Raw genomic sequence first — 16,393 nt, 5'->3', positions numbered from 1 at the left:
ATCCCTCCCACATACCAACCCTTAAAATGCACACTTGGAATTTTTAGTAGAAGGATTTCTACTTTAGTCTTTCATTAAAATGGATCTTTAATATTGCTTTAGGGAGGTCAGAAGTAACAAATACCAAAAACTTATTGTTAGCCCAAGGCGCCCAAATTCAACTGTCACCCTGGCAGCAGATCCTCACCCTGCTTGCAGTAACGCAGTGTTGGAAGAGACAACAGACTTGTGCAGAGAGAGTCCACATGTCTCGCCGAAGCAGACGTTCGACACATCGCTCTCCTGACAACAAACACAGGTGAGTTACCCGCCCATCGCCATGGAGACAGAAGAGTTCATTCTTGTAAACAGCAATATTCTGTACATCTGAAAATAAAGTGGGGAGATAAATGAAGCCAAATCAGTGACCAGAGAGTCAGGACTTAAAGGAAACATGCTAAGGTTTGCACAACAGTGCACCTTCAGGTGTATTACACAGACAAACCAACTTAAATATGGTGTTCCTTCTCTTAGGTGCAAAAAAAAATTCATATTCCATCCTCAAAGCAGGCAGAGTTTGAGAGGGGTTTTCCATCTTTTGGCTCATGATTTCTAGTGACTTAAACAAGAATTTGTTTTTCTACTGAGGAAAGGAGCTCTGATTATCTCTGTATAAGTAAATGACTATTGGGGGTCATCTCATCAATAGGTTACTATTCTGGGTAGGAAGGATTTAAGGTGAGTACGTGGTTGATTCAATATCAGGTGGGTGGAGACTCCACTCAAGAAATAACTGACTCTTAATATTATCTTTCCTGAACATATTCAGTAATTTGGCCTCCACAGCTTTCTGGGGTACAGAATTCCACAGGTTCACCACCTGTTGAGTAAAGAACATTTTCATTATCTCAGTCTAAAATGGCCTACCCTGTTACCTATGACTGTGATCCTGGCCCTAAGTATAACTCTGGAATTAGATGCAGCCTTCTTGGTGCCAAGGTCAAGAATATCACTGACAAACTGCAGTTCATAATTTTGGAGAAGGGTGAACAGTCAGATGTCACCGTTCACATTGGTACCAACAGCATAGATAGAATGAGGAATGAGACACAAAGTGTAGTTTAGAGTGTTAGGAAAAAGATTGAAAAGCAGGATCTCTAAGAATGCCATCTCAATTTCAAGATCCTTTCCAGTATTTCATGCCAGTGAGCATAGAAATGAAATGATTAAACAAATTAACACGTGGCAGGAAAAAAAAATGGTGTAGTGGAAGGGCTTGAGAACAGCCTACTTGTACTCACTCTCAACCCCCATAAATCCAGCTCTATGACCCCTGTAACACCTGAAGGTTAAGGTCAGCAGATGCACAGGAACATCACCAATTGCAATCTCCCTTCAGATCAGACATCTTAACTTGGAGCTACATCACAGCTCCTTCTCTCTGGCTGGGCAAAAAAAAACCTCAAACCCCCTCCCAACAGCATTGCAGATACTGAGCAGATTGAACAGTAATGAATATTATGAAAAATGTATGTTTATAGTTGGAGACATTTTTCTCGCAGCCATTTTCTTGTACATAGTGGAAACTTATTGTTTCAGCTAAGTGTAGCAAATATTTCATGACTGTTGCCCCCAGAAATGGCTTTTACCTTTGTCCGAATTGTCTGAGTTGCCTCAAATGGTACGTTTGACTGTAAAGTACATAAGACACTTATGAGGCATTTCAAGAATGTCCCCCTCTCAAGGACAATTGGGAAATGTTGACCTTTTCAACATCACTTGTTATTGGAAATCGGAAGCAAAAAAACAATTAGGGACAACACCAGAAGATACTACACGTCACTAAAATCCAAATAATCAACAAACTGCAAAGGATATTGCTTTGCAAGGCAGCAAACAGGGTTATGTCTGAAAGTATATTGCTGAAGATGAGGAAAAGGTTACGCAAAAGTGATCAAAAGCACCCTGGAGTCTCGGAAGTAGGACTGTTGAATAGTACAGCATAACTGGATCCCATTCTACCCATTGGGTTTGTACCGGTTCTTTCAATGTTTAGTTCAGCTAGTCCTACTCCATGATGGCAGGACTGTCTAAACTATACAACCCTCACAGTTGAATGACTTGTCACAGTAACTGCCTAAGATATATCTGAAGAATTCCTTCCCCCACTCCTCCAGTAAAAACAGAGTCCCAACAAGCAAATGACATTGGCAGAGGAGGGGGAAATAGTATAAATCTATTTAAAAGACAAAAGAAATAAAACACAACTCCATCACAGCAATGAAAGTGCAACCACTTCAATGTCTCACCTTTCAGCTCACTCCAGAGCAAGACCTGAACACTCTGTGGAACAAACACATAGATCCCTCGGTCTGTCCAGCTCAGAACATAATTCTCACTGCAGGAGGGGAAAAAAATAGAAATATATAATGTTAATATTGTTATGTAATAATTATTCAGCATCTTGTGCACCTTCCATTTTCCTGCTTCTTACCTCAAACACACGAGCCTGGGAAAAGAGATGGATTGTGGAGAACTGGAAGTCATGTTGTAGTGTAACTCTGATCTGAAAAAGTAATGGAACATTTTGTTGAATGAGTCCAACAGTTAAATGCAAGCAAAAAAAAGTATAGGTTGAGAGTTGTGCCTATTGTATTTGACACATCAAAACATCCCATTGGAGGCAACTCAGACAACTGCAAACAACCCAAAGAAAAAATCCAATCCTGGCAGCAATTGTCAAAAAGCATCTCCTTCACTTGGGTCAGATTCACCATAATTATACAAAAGAAATCTATGCTAGAAAAATGTCGACAACTATGTACATGCATATTTCACACTGTCCATGACACTGAAGCGACTCCACAGCAGAAATGGGACAAATTGAGTACCAAGAGAATTAGATATTATGAATTGCTTTCAGTAGAAATAGCTCTATGATATAAATGGAACGATGGGCCTACTAGCCAAGGGGAATTCGGGACAAGTTATATATTTAGATTTTAACAAGAATCTGACATCATGGTGCACGTGAGAATGATTCAAAGTTAAAGGTTTTGCAGAGTCAAAGCACAGCTTGTGGACTGCATCAGAAATTAGCTCAAAGTACACAGAGTTGCAAAAGACATAGCTAAAGAATAACACTTCAGCCACAGAAGTCACCTGCAAGCATCGTGTTTTTTTTTTAAACAACAAGACAGAGGATGGTGGTGGAGGGTTGTTTTTCAGAATGAATGCCTGTGACCAGTGGAGTGCCACAAGGATCGGTGTTGGGTTCTCGACTTTTTGTCACTTATAGAAATGATTTGGATGTGATCATAAGAGGTATAGACGGTGAGTTTGCAGATGACACCAAATTGGCAGTGGAATGGACAGTGAAGAAAGTTACCTCAAATTACAACGGGATCTTGATCAGATGAGCCAACGGGCTGAGGAGTGGCAGATGGAGTTTAATTTAGATAAACGTGAGGTGCTGCAATTTGGAAAAGCAAATTTTAGCAGGACTTTTACATTAATGGTAAGGTTCTACAGAGTGTTGCTGAACAAAGAGACCTTGGAGTGCAGGTTCTTACCTCCTTGCAAGTGAAGTCGCAGGTAGATAGGATAGTGAAGAAGGCATTTGGTATGCTTTCCTTTATTGGTCAGAGTATTGAGTACAGGAGTTGGGAGGTCATGTTGTAGCTGTACAGGACATTGGTTACGCCACTGTTGGAATATTGCGCGCAATTCTGGTCTCCTTCCTATGAGAAGGATGTTATGAAACTTGAAAGGGTTCAGCAAAGATTTACAAGGATGTTGTCAGGGTTGGAGGATTTGAACTATAGGAAGTGGCTGAACAGGCTGGAGCTTCGGGGGTGGAGGGGTGACCTTATAGAGGTTTATAAAATCATCAGTGGCATGGATAGGATAAATAGAGAAGGTCTTTTCCCTGGGGTGGGGGAGTCCAGAACTAGAGGGCATAGGTTTCATGATGTACATCTCTCTGACTCTATGAACGTGAATTTCATCAAATATAACAGAGGGATGATAAACAAATAGCAAGGAACAAGTAAATGGTCATAAAATCAGGCAATGCGACATAGGACAGATAACCCAAGGCTACTGGCAGATAGCTTAGAAGATGATTGGAGCAACTGACCGGGGTATAGGAAACACAAGGGCAATAACTTGTAAACAGCAATTCTTCACCTTATCTGCAGTTTGATGCATTGAGAGTAAAGAGGATCTGCCACAGAATGATATCAAGGCTTTGATATAATAAAATATTATAATAAGAACATTTTTAAGAAAAGCTGGGAATAATGAAACTTGGTGATACTTTAGCAAAGTTTTCAATATTTTAGGTGTGTTAATCAACTGAACCCAAATAATCCTCTAACAACCATAAACTAGCAGTTTGCACTTAATGCTCAAAACAGGCATTTGGACTTAAATACATTACCAGAGTGAAACATGCATATAACAAGCTCCAACAGGAAACCATGGGGCCAAAGAGTTGTCCTTTTTTGGAGGGGGAATGGGGGGGGGCGGGGGAAGAGATGAAAATGCATCTAGGTGTTTCACTTAAATGAGAGGTTTAAAGGTGAGTTTACGGGACAGACAGTTTTTTGAATTTTATAGTCATCAGTAATGGACCCATACAAGTTACAGGCAGAACTCAAAGAAGTGAGCAGGACCAGTGAAGACTGCAGTTCAGTATCAAGAGTATAAGAAGGAACATGCATGAAATGAATAATGAAAACATTGTTATCTTCATTATACGAATATAATGAATACACGTTAAAAGGAATAGCTGAGGAAATTGCAAATGTATTAGTTATAATTTTGTATAGCACTCTAGATTCAGGTATGGCCTGTGCATTAAGAAAACATTTGAAATTTTCTGAAGCGAAAACAGGAAGCTTGTCAGTTTATCGACAACAGTTGTGAAGTTAACTTAACTACTTCAGAGACAGAGGCACAAAAGGCATAGATAAGGTGAATGGCAAGTGTCTTTTCCGCAGGATGGGAGAGGCATATTTTTAAGGTGAGAGAAGGATTTAAAAAAAGACATGAAGGGCAATTTTAAAAAATAAACGGTGTGTGGAATGAACTTCTACAGGAAGTAGTGGATGCAGGTACAGTTACAAAATTTAAAAGACATTTAGGTAAGTATGTGAATAAGAAATGTTTGGAGGGATTAGGTCCAAGCGAGGCAGATGAAACTAGTTTAGTTTGGGGTTATGGTTGGACCAAAGGGTCTGTTTAGATTAGATTCTCTACAGTGTGGAAACAGGCCCTTCCACCCAACAAGTCCACGCCGACCCTCCGAAGAGTAACCCATCCAGATCCATTTCCCTCTAACTGATGCACCTAACACTATGTGCAATTTAGCATGGCCAATTCACCTGACCTGCACGTCTTTGGACTGTGGGAGGAAACCGGAGCTCCCAGAGAAAACCCACGCAGACACTGGTAGGATGTGCAAACGCCACACAGTCGGTCGCCCGAGGCTGGAATTGAACCTGGGACCCTGGTGCTGTGAGGCAGCAGTGCTAACCACTGAGCCACCATGCCGCCCTGTTTCCGTGCTGTATGACTTTATGATTTTACGATTGAATCTGTGGGCAAATATCAGTTCAAATAAAGAGACTAAACATAGATTTGTGATGAGTGGATTATTTCTGATTAATGTACTTGAATTGTTTTGAAGAGATCACCTACATGAAGGATAGGGGTTTGTCTAATACCCTTCCAGAAAAAGGTTCTGCACGGGAGCTCATTACCAAAAATTCTGAACTTGAGGTGACAATTGTTGCTAATTGATGGGAGGTAGGAGTCAGAGAGGAGGATCAAGGGTTAGTTCCCCAGTTGGTGAGATGCTAAGTTGTATTCCTCTTGAAATTGTACTGGAACCTCAATGTTTTTTTAACCATATGCACTAATGATTTAGATGAAGACAGAGACAGTTGCCTATTCAGGTTTACTGATGACACCAAGTTAGGTGGTAGAGGAAATTAAAGGGACAGACAAACCAATAGAAAAGACAGATGTGAGTAAGTTTGACGTTACCCACTTCAGTTTTGTGAAAGACAAAATGAAGTAGCCTTCTCTCCATTGGGAAACTAAGAGCAGTAGTGCCAAAAATGTCAAATGGAATGCTTGCCTTTTTATAGAGAGGATCAGAATGCAAAAGTGAGGAAGTGATTCTTATGTTATTCATTGAGCTTTTCAGACTTCATCTCAAATACAGTATCCATTTTTAGACATCAAACTTAAGAGAAATTATACTTTATTTGAAAGGTAGACTGTGCAAATTCTTCACACTACAATTGAAAGGGTTAAATTATGAGGTTACATAAATTTGGTTTGTATTTTCCGGAGTTTGAATGGGGGATTTCAGTTGAGAATGATTATGAGTTTTGAAACAGGAAGAATAATGAAACTTCTTTTTGCTGTTGGAGAAATGTAGAACATGAAGTCATTGTCTGAAACGGTTTTCAGGAAACATTTAAGCAGGAATGGGAACCTAAAACGTCTAAAAGGCTGAGGATTCTGGATCAACTGAAATTTCAAGACTTACACCAACAGATTTCAAAATATTTTCTAATCAACCTATTCAAAGATGTTATTACACATTTCTGGAGTAGATGAAACTTGAACCCAGATTTTCGTGACTCATAGGAAGGGACATTACCACTGTATTATCATAACCTATCATCAGATTTTAATAAAAGAAGGGTGTTAAGGGGTCAAGAGGAAAGAGGAAAGTGGAAAGTTGGTACCAAAGGATCATGATCTAAATTAATGGCCTGCACCTGCTCCGATTGGGAATAACTGAAAGACGTAACAAATATTTAAGGAGACAAACAAAAAACTGTGGCCATGAGAATAACAGAAGCTTCGCAGTGGCAGTCAGCAAATGAAATAAACACTGTTTGACAACCAGTTATGAAGAGCGTAAAAAATACAATAAGAAGGTGGCAGAAATGTGCAAAATAAATCAGAGTCTGTCATGGCACAGATTTCAAAGACATTCAAAACTCAGCTGTAAGCCCGATTTCAAATGTTAAAATTCTAGAAAGAGGAGTTTGATGACTTTTTTCTCACCCTTGACATTTTTTTCATTCTGATGAGCAATTTTAGTAAATGAATGTGATTCTTAACAGTTCCACAAATGAATACCTGTGAGAAATGATGGGAAGTGAAGGTGATCCCAATAACTGTTTGAACTGATGTGTGCTCAGCACCTCTCCCTCAAAGTTCACCTCCCACATTCGTGAACCAGGCCGTGCACAGAATATCAGTGGCTGTGAGAATCCAGCGTTCTTTGATCCTGGTAAGAAACAGGCTCCAAATTCTCCATCTCGCTCCTTGTTCCCAATTTTCCAGAACTTCTCTCTGTCATCCAAGAAGAATTGAAAATGAATGCGTTTGCAAACCTCTTCAATTTTACATTTCGTAAAAAAAAACCTTGTTCAGAGATGTTATGACACACCTCTGAAGCAGGTAAGGCCTTGAACCCAGGACTCCTGGCTCACTAGTCAGGGACACTACCAATGCACCACAAGGCCTTTCTTCTTCTTTAGTTTTATCAAGTTGTAGATACCATAAATCCATGAAAGTTAAAATTCCTCCATTGGTGTACAATCACTTCTAATCAATACATTTCAGAACTGCTCTTGCTCAAATTCTCTCACATTGAAAATCTGTTAGTGCTTCTCTTTTTTTTTTCAATTTGTTGAGTGCAATAGAATATTTCAGAGACAAAGCCACACTAGTTACCAGCTTTGGCAAAAGCCTAATGTTAAAGATCAGCAAAAGAAAACTGGAGCCAGACCCTAACCCTGAACTGGCGAATTATAGGAAATATGCAATGCCAGTATCCATCTGACAATGTAAAATGTCAGCATTATCAGAATGTAAGGTAATACCTAACGTCATTCAAACCATTTCAGTCTCACTGCTTATGAAAAATATCTTTAGACTTGTTATAACATGAAAAGGTCTCTTACTCTTGGTTGAGGCAATAAATTCTAAATATGAAGTGCAATTTCAATAGTAAAGACCACATTTTCTTTTTTCCTTTAATTTGAGGAAATAAAAGGAATGTACTGCTTTAAACCAAGGAGATAGCAAAACTTAAAACCATGTTTACTGAAGTGCTTTGAGAGTTGTATATAATGTTGCACGCTTCCTGGGACAGCCAGTGCAGTAGTGACCACTCGGCTAATGGAATCTGAATTTTGCTTGGCAACAATATTGTGATTGGCTCCTGACTTGGCAACTATGGTATGTGGTGTCAATGCCTGCAAAGAGAGAGCATCATAAATGTGTGTTGCTCACTTGTATGGGAGTATCAGAAAGTCTCCAGTAACAGCTAACTCACTATTCATTGCAAATCCCGACTGCCACTGGTTAAAAACAATTTATCCACAATAAACAGTAATTTTCTTATTAAGTACAGAAACTTGGTGATTGTTTTCTTTCACCCTAAGTTCATCATTCTGGTAAACTGGGGCTATTAATTAATATTTGTGACACTCCATGGAACCATGCAGCTTGATTTCCAGTGCGTTATCTCAGAGTTGTAACAGTTTACCTTCTACTGAACCACATTAAGCAACTGGCAACATGAGTGACTACGCATATAAAGGTTGATTAAATACATGGGCTGCTTTAGCACTGAAGGCATGCACACATGGAAGGCCCTTCACTTAATTTATAATCTGTTATGAGCTAGTTAATAAATTTACAACTAGCTTCAGTGACCTGGGATTGTGGTGAGGAAGAGAACATTGGTAAAGCTTTATTGTTGAGCACTAACCAATTAATTTTATTGTATAGTCACCTAAATATCACCAAGCAAGAACAAGCTCAGATTCTAATAGCCAAATAACATCCAAAAATAACAAATCCACCATAGGTTCACACATCAAAAATGACCTCAGCAAAATTCAGAAAGCTGGATGGTGCTCAAAAAAACTATACCTATTAGGAATTGTGACCTCTTCGAGCAAAAGTAATTGAATATAGATGATAAAACCCCTTTTTTTTGAAAAGACCAACCCTGTAAAGTGACCAGAATGATTGAAAACCAAGATCCTCCAAGCTAAAGCACATCATTAATCTTCACTCCCTTGATACATTTTGGTTTCATTCATTCATGAGATGTGGGCAACGCTGGCTGGTCCAGGACTTATTACTCATCCTTTTTTTGCCCTTAAGGAGGTAGTGAGTGCATCCTTGAGCCATTACACTCCATTTGATGCAGGAGGATCCACAATAACTTTAGGAAGGGATTCCTAGGGTATTGACCCAACAACACTGAAAGCATGATGAAAATTTTCAAGTCATGATGGTGACTTGCTTCGAGGAGAACTTGCAGGTGGTGGTGGTGTTTCCATATATCTGCTGCACACATCCTACTAGATGGTAGTGGCCATGGGTTTACTCCTCCTAGCAAGATCAACAAATGCAATAAGGGTTTATTAATCAGATAACAAGTTTACCCATTTACTTATCTCATCATTAATTGTGTAGGTTAGTGATGACATCAACCTGGGACTCATTAGAGCCTCTCAATAGATACTGATTTTAAATTGTGGTTGTTAAAATTAGGAGGTTCTTGGTAGTAATCTGTAACTGCAAAACTAAAGGCTTGTACAGCTGCACAAAGACTGATTTCAGTTGTATCTTTCACCAAGTGGTTTTCCATAACAAAACACGCAACTCCTGTTATGGTCCAGACCAAACCCCCTTCAAATATATCATGGAGATAGCTTACACCTTAGCTTTTCCTTATTTTCAAGGCAAGTGTAAAGTGCTGTGTTCCAGATCTAATTTGATTGGTTACACTACTCAAATTTAAGTAAAACACACTTTATTCTTACCCTATAGTTAAAACACAAGCGAAAGGAGGAAGAATTAGAATAACTTAATTCAGCTGGAAAACTTTACAGAATAATAGATTATTTAACTACTAAACAACAACTGTTCCAATATAGTAACTTCCCATAAATATACCATTGGCAAAGGCAAATTCAGTAAAACAGATTGCCTCACATGCAATTCTAGCAATGGGAGGAAAATCTAAACTTTTAAATGTAACAGAGAGAACGATGTAGCAGCTTCGACAACCAGCTTCAAAACCCAGCATCTGCTGAAAGCTCAAACCCTGGGATCCAGACTCCACCCATTGATGCTACTTATATTGTTCCAACGTTTTAAAAAAGACCAAAGCTTCACAAATGGTTTTATTATTAGCTTGGAGGAGATAACTTATCATTTATAGCTCAAAACCTCTTTAAAAAAAGGACAAAATACGCCTCTTAAAACCATAGTATTGTCACACCCTTGTTAATTCAGCCAGCAGACTTGCCATATTCTATAGTAAGACAGGGAAAACTGCAATACCCAGTTTGAGATGAATGAGGTGATGGCATTGGTTGACCTCCAGCAATCTCAGCCCACCTTCTATGGCACAAATCTCAATGAAATCAACACCTTAAAAATTAATAAAGCTAATAAGCAGATATATTCCACATTAAAAACATGAAAAATGCTTCAAAACCAAAATTGCAATGCAGCAGTTAAAGTCTTAATATATTTGGAATACTGGCACATACTTGTCAGTGTCACAAAGATAGCAACGAGTGAGAGATGAGACCAACAATCTACCCTCCTGATAGTCAAGTTGCACCACTCTTGAGTCCACTATTGTGATCACTTGAACTGGAAACATCACAAATGCAGCAGCCTAAGACAGAATAAGAAAACAATCAATAAGGTGTCTCTACATAGATCTTGCAACACCAATTCTTGCATCTTTAACCCCCTTCCCGAATATAAAGTGCAGAATCAATTAATTGACCAATAACTTTTCCTTATGCCATTTCTCGCCTCTCTCCAACAAAATCTATATTATTTGTTACTAAAGCACTCAGAACACCAGAATACTGATTACTAATACTTGACATGTTCTATTTATCAAACTACATATTTCAAGTAAGAATGGAAAGAACTGCAGATGCTGTAAATTAGAAACAAAAACAGAAATTGCTGGAAAAGTTCAGGTCTGGCAGCATCAGTGAAGAGAAATCAGAGTCACCAGACCTGAAGCTTGAACTCTGATTTCTCTTCACAGATGTCGGCAGACCTGCTAGCTTTTCCAGCAATTTCTGTTTTTGTTGCCTATTTCGAGTCTTTTCTTCTGACTGACTTAAGCTTGGCAGCGCTTAGTCATTTAAGTTAGTTAACTTTTTCTTTATTTACCTTTACTTTAACCTTTGCAACATCTTACAATGCATTGTCCTTCATCTAGGTTTCTCAATTTAAAAATAGAATGCGGCTCAAGTAGGGAAATAACAGCAATACAATAAATCAGAATGAACATAATCTGCACTCCAACAATAATTTTATGTAATCATACAACTTTAGAAATGTCTTTCACATGTACTAATACACATTCAACTCCTAGATTTACCACATAAAACTGTCATATATACCTCAATCAGGAAGACCACTAATTTTCACGTGCCAATCATTATCATATTCATTTAATCATGGCACAGCTTAAACAAAATCCAATATGTTTAGCCAGAACACAACCCAACACAATGAGCTTCATCCAGTAAACTGCACAGATCCCCAGCAAATTAGCACCATCTGAAGAAATAGTGACATACCACCTTCTACTCATCTCCACCAATCCAATCCAACCCAACCACTGACCACCACTCCCTCACATCCCCCCCCCACCCCCCACCCGCCCACATACACGTTCATCTCGTGAATACATCAATTCCCTGAGAGGCACTATTTGACAAACTGGTATCCTCCAAATCCTTAATCAAATGACTTTTGTTCAGTGAGCCTCAACACCAAGATGACAAGCTTTTCAAACCAAAGCTATCACACAATCGCATCCTGCATCATATACATACATACGAACATTTCAGCTGAAATCACTGGATAAAATAGTTTTGGTCCCTCTGACTTGGTCATTATAATATAGGCATTCCCATCATTTTAGATCATGGCTGATCATCAAGCTCAATGTCACTTTCTCAAACTATCCCTAATAGTCTCGATGTAATTTTTCACTATAATTCTATCAAACTCTATCTAAAACTTTATTAATAATGATTAATAACTATATAATTATTAATGATTCCAGAGCCCTCCAGTGTCAAAAATTCCAAAAGATTTAAATCCTCTGAAGAAAGAAGATCGTCTTTATCTCAGTCACAAATGGCTCACCTTTTATTCTGAGACTGAGTACCTGGTTCTAGACTCAACCAACAGAATAAAACATTCTTTCTGCATCCATCCTCTCTATCCTTTGACAAATTTTGTATGTTTCTATGAGATCGCCTCTCATTCTTCTGAGATCCCCCTCCTCAAAAGGGCAATCCCACCATTTCAGGAGTCAGTCTGGTATCCTTTGCAGCACGCCCTCCGCAAGTACATCCTTTCTTAGGCAAGAGCACCATAACAAAATGCCATTTATCAGTAATACTCAAGTTCTGAATGACCAAACAACAATCTGTCAGGTTTGTCAAACATGCTTTTCCTTCCCAAATCCATGATAACTCTTCTCTAATCAGACAACTTTTCTAAACGTCTAGTAATCACAACCTTTAAAACATACTTCAGTATTTTCTTTACTAACATCAGACCAACAGATATTCCCAGTTTTGTTTTCTCTCTCCTTTCTTAAACTATGGGGTTACATTTGCAACTACAGGCACCATTACAGAAATAAAAGAATTTGGAAAAATGATCACCTATACATTTAACATCTCTGTAGCCATTTCTTTCAACACTTTAACAGTGAAAATCATGAGATCCTGCAGACTTGTCAACTTACAGTCTCATTAATTTCTCCAATATCACTTTGCTTACTAACAAATTTCTTTCAGTTCCACCTTTTCACTACAGACTGAATCTTAATTATTTCTTGAGTCTTCCCCTGCAAAGACAGAGGCAAAGCATTTGTTTAGATTCCCTGCCATTCTTCTATTCCCTACTTTAAATTCAGTTCAGTTAATCATTTCTTTTTCATATAATATATATTTATAGAAGCTTTCAAATTCCCTTTTTGCGTTTCATGCCATTTTATCTTCAAACTGTTCCTTCTTCATCAATTTCTTGATCCTTCTTTGCTAAATTCAAAAATTCTCCTAATCCTCATGCTTTATTTGGTAACTTTATAAGCACTGTCGCTTTTCATGTTGGGTATTTTTGAAAACCAAGCATTTATTCTTCCAATATCAGCCACTGTCTACTTACTGTCAAACTTGTTAATGTTCTGAGTCAACTGCAGCTTTTCCACTATTGCATCAGTTAAGCACACAGCACACATTAAACGTTAACTTTAGGGCCTCATGGTCCATATGATCAGCTGCATCATGCATTTATCAATAAGTCCTTTACAATGTGAGGAATAATTTCGTGCAGTAATATTATGCTATATGATTAGGATGGAATGAATACCATGGTATGATTTGCTCACCCTACTTCATTGTGACATTTTGTAGATAGATAAGAGCATATTGCATACTAAGAAATCACAGACCTTTCCTTGTTTGGAGGAGTTAACTTTCAGGCCAGAAACCTTTCCTAGATTGTCTCCCACAAAGACCCGGAGAGCAGTAGTATCCCAGCAGAGGGCTGTGACTTGTCGGCCTTTGTGTTCTGACGACACATAAATACGCTCAGGTTTCCCGCGCCGCTCGTGATGCAGCTCCCACACAATCACATGTCCCTGGCTGAACAAGGGAAAACACCAACAAAATAATGAGGGCTTGGACATCCGAGGAACTTGTTTAATGGAAAGCCAACATCTCTATTGTTCTCTAGAGTGAAGATTTTTCTGTGCTCTGAATATTTGTCTGTGCTCTGAATGTTTGTCTCTATAGCATGCAACATACATTCTCATTATCACTTGCCAGAAATTTAACATCTTTCCTGCAAAATTTCTCTCTATCTCACTCATCCTGCAACATGCATCATTCAACACATCTGACTGTCCTGTCGTTTTATGCCCGCTTAAATAGGGAATCATCTTGTACACATCCCACGATAGGCAAATCATCCAGTTAAACGGAGTCATTTTATCCTTTAACCTGTACATGTGAAAACATGGTATTGTTGCCAGTGGACATGATTCAATAAAATCTTGATTTTACGAGTTCACCCTTCACTGCTGTTTAACGTTAAGCCCTCCCTGATTAAAACAGGAAAACAGGATATATATAAATCTCTTTCCATATCAAGGACAAAATTAGTTTTCACTTGGAGAAGTCTGAATTAGTAAGAAACAACTAAAGACTTGTTAAAGGCAACACATATCCAATAATTTGAAGAAATAGAGCCGAAAGAAGTTTGAGCAGGAATTGAATTAGAACATAGTGAAATTATGTTCCATGGGAACATTCAAATGGCCAATTACCATATATTTACAGAATACAAATTTTGCCAGGCAATGAAGTAAAGTTGAAATGTCAGACTGTATTAAATAGTTCTTTCAAAGACACAGTAACCCAAATAGATTTTTGTGCTGCAAAATGTTATAATTTAACTGAGCTTTTATTCAGCTAACCCAAGAAAGAAGGGTTAAGCTATTTAATTCAAATTCAGACAAACAATTCAAACAATTGAGTGGTTGTTCACTTATTTTTGATTGGGATAAATTGGCTGTCAGTCACTGTTCTTAAAGACTATTTTTTTTAGCAAGGTCATTGTGTATGACATTAAACGTTTAAGTTAGACAGAAAGATCAGGCAACTTTTGTCACTGTTGAAAGAGAAGAAAGCCGACCAACAAAACTACCTGTTTCTTAACCGTGGGGTGAGAGAGTTGTCCTATAAAGAGAGGCTGAATAAATTGGACAAATATTCTCTAGATTTTACAATGGTGCGCCATAATATCATTGAAAACATACAAAATTATTCAGGGCTTGACAGGATAGATACAGGTAATTCCTAATGGCTGGGAATATTCAACATAGTTGCATAGTCTTATGATCAGGGGAGAATCACTGAGATGAAGAGAAATGTCTTCACTTGAAGAGTTGAGAATTGTTGGAATTCTTTACCTCAGAGGATCATGGCTGTTCCACTGTTGACTAGATTTTAAGCTGTGGCAGACAGATTTTTGTGTGTTGGGGAATTAGAGATATGGGAGTGGGCAGCAATATGGAGTCGCAAGATCAGCCACACTCAGGTTGAATGGCAGAGTATGCTCACAGACCGTTTTTTAAAGTGTGAGTGTCACTGGCTGACTAGCATTTATTACCCATTCCTAGCTGCCCTTGAAAAGGTAGTGGTGAGTTGACTTCTTGAACCGCTACAGCCCATATTCTGTAAGTTGACCGATTATAGCCTTAGGAAGGGAATTTCAGAATTTTGATGCAACAGACAATAGGTGCAGGAGTAGGCCATTCAGCCCTTCGAGCCTGCACCGCCATTCAATATAATCATGGCTGATCATTCCTAATCAGTATCCTGTTCCTGCCTTATCTCCATAACCCTTGATTCCACTATCTTTGAGAGTTCTATCCAACTCTTTCTTAAATGAATCCAGAGACTGGGCCTCCACTGCCCTCTGGGGCAGAGCTTTCCACACAGCCACCACTCTCTGGGTGAAGAAGTTTCTCCTCATCTCTATCCTAAATGGTCTACCCCGTATTTTTAAGCTGTGTCCTCTGGTTCGGCACTCACCCATCAGTGGAAATATGTTTCCTACCTCCAGAGGGTCCAATCCTTTAATAATCTTATATGTCTCAATCAGATCCCCTCTCAGTCTTCTAAACTCAAGGGTACACAAGCCCAGTCGCTCCAGTCTTTCAGTGTAAGGTAATCCCGCCATTCCAGGAATTGACCTCGTGAACCTACGCTGCATTCCCTCAATAGCCAGAATGTCTCACCTCAAATTTGGAGACCAGAACTGCACACAGTACTCCAGGTGTGGTCTCACCAGGGCCCTGTACAGCTGCAGAAGGACCTCTTTGCTTCTATACTCAATCCCTCTTGTTATGAAGGCCAGCATGCTATTAGCCTTCTTCACTACCTGCTGTACCTGCATGCTTACCTTCATTGAGTGGTGTACAAGAACCCCCAGATCTCTCTGTACTGCCCCTTTACCTAAATTGATTCCACTTAGGTGGTAATCTGCCTTCCTGTTCTTGCCACCAAAGTGGATAAGGATCCATTTATCCACGTGAAAGTGCATCTGCCATGCATCTGAGCACTCACCTAACTTGTCCAGGTCACCCTGTAATCTCCTAACATCCTCATCACATTTCACCCTGCCACCCAGCTGATGAAATTTGCGAATGTTATTGCGAATACCATCTTGTATATCCTGAAGATAGATTGTAAAAAGCTGCGGTCCCAGTACTGATCCGTGCGGTACCCCACTGGACAGTGCC

At 39.0% G+C, this 16,393-nt stretch overlaps 1 protein-coding gene across 3 annotated transcripts in view; it reads right to left on the bottom strand.

Annotated features, from left to right (window-relative positions):
* hps5 (HPS5 biogenesis of lysosomal organelles complex 2 subunit 2) overlaps positions 1–16,393 on the bottom strand; it is a 62,188-nt gene that overhangs the window by 29,017 nt on the left and 16,778 nt on the right. For all 3 annotated transcript variants that reach the window (XM_043706101.1, XM_043706100.1, XM_043706102.1), the window contains 6 exons: positions 13,538–13,730; positions 10,587–10,717; positions 7,144–7,359; positions 2,474–2,545; positions 2,289–2,377; positions 188–366 (listed from right to left, as the gene is read on the bottom strand). In XM_043706101.1, the coding sequence (XP_043562036.1) occupies positions 188–366; positions 2,289–2,377; positions 2,474–2,545; positions 7,144–7,359; positions 10,587–10,717; positions 13,538–13,730 (880 nt within the window). The remainder of the gene's footprint in view (positions 1–187; positions 367–2,288; positions 2,378–2,473; positions 2,546–7,143; positions 7,360–10,586; positions 10,718–13,537; positions 13,731–16,393) is intronic.

This window comes from Chiloscyllium plagiosum, chromosome 16 (assembly GCF_004010195.1).
Source record: "Chiloscyllium plagiosum isolate BGI_BamShark_2017 chromosome 16, ASM401019v2, whole genome shotgun sequence".
In the NCBI taxonomy this organism is placed as follows: Eukaryota; Metazoa; Chordata; class Chondrichthyes; order Orectolobiformes; family Hemiscylliidae; genus Chiloscyllium; species Chiloscyllium plagiosum.
Note: the sequence above shows the minus strand (reverse complement) of the source record. Positions and strands in the feature narration are given on the sequence as shown.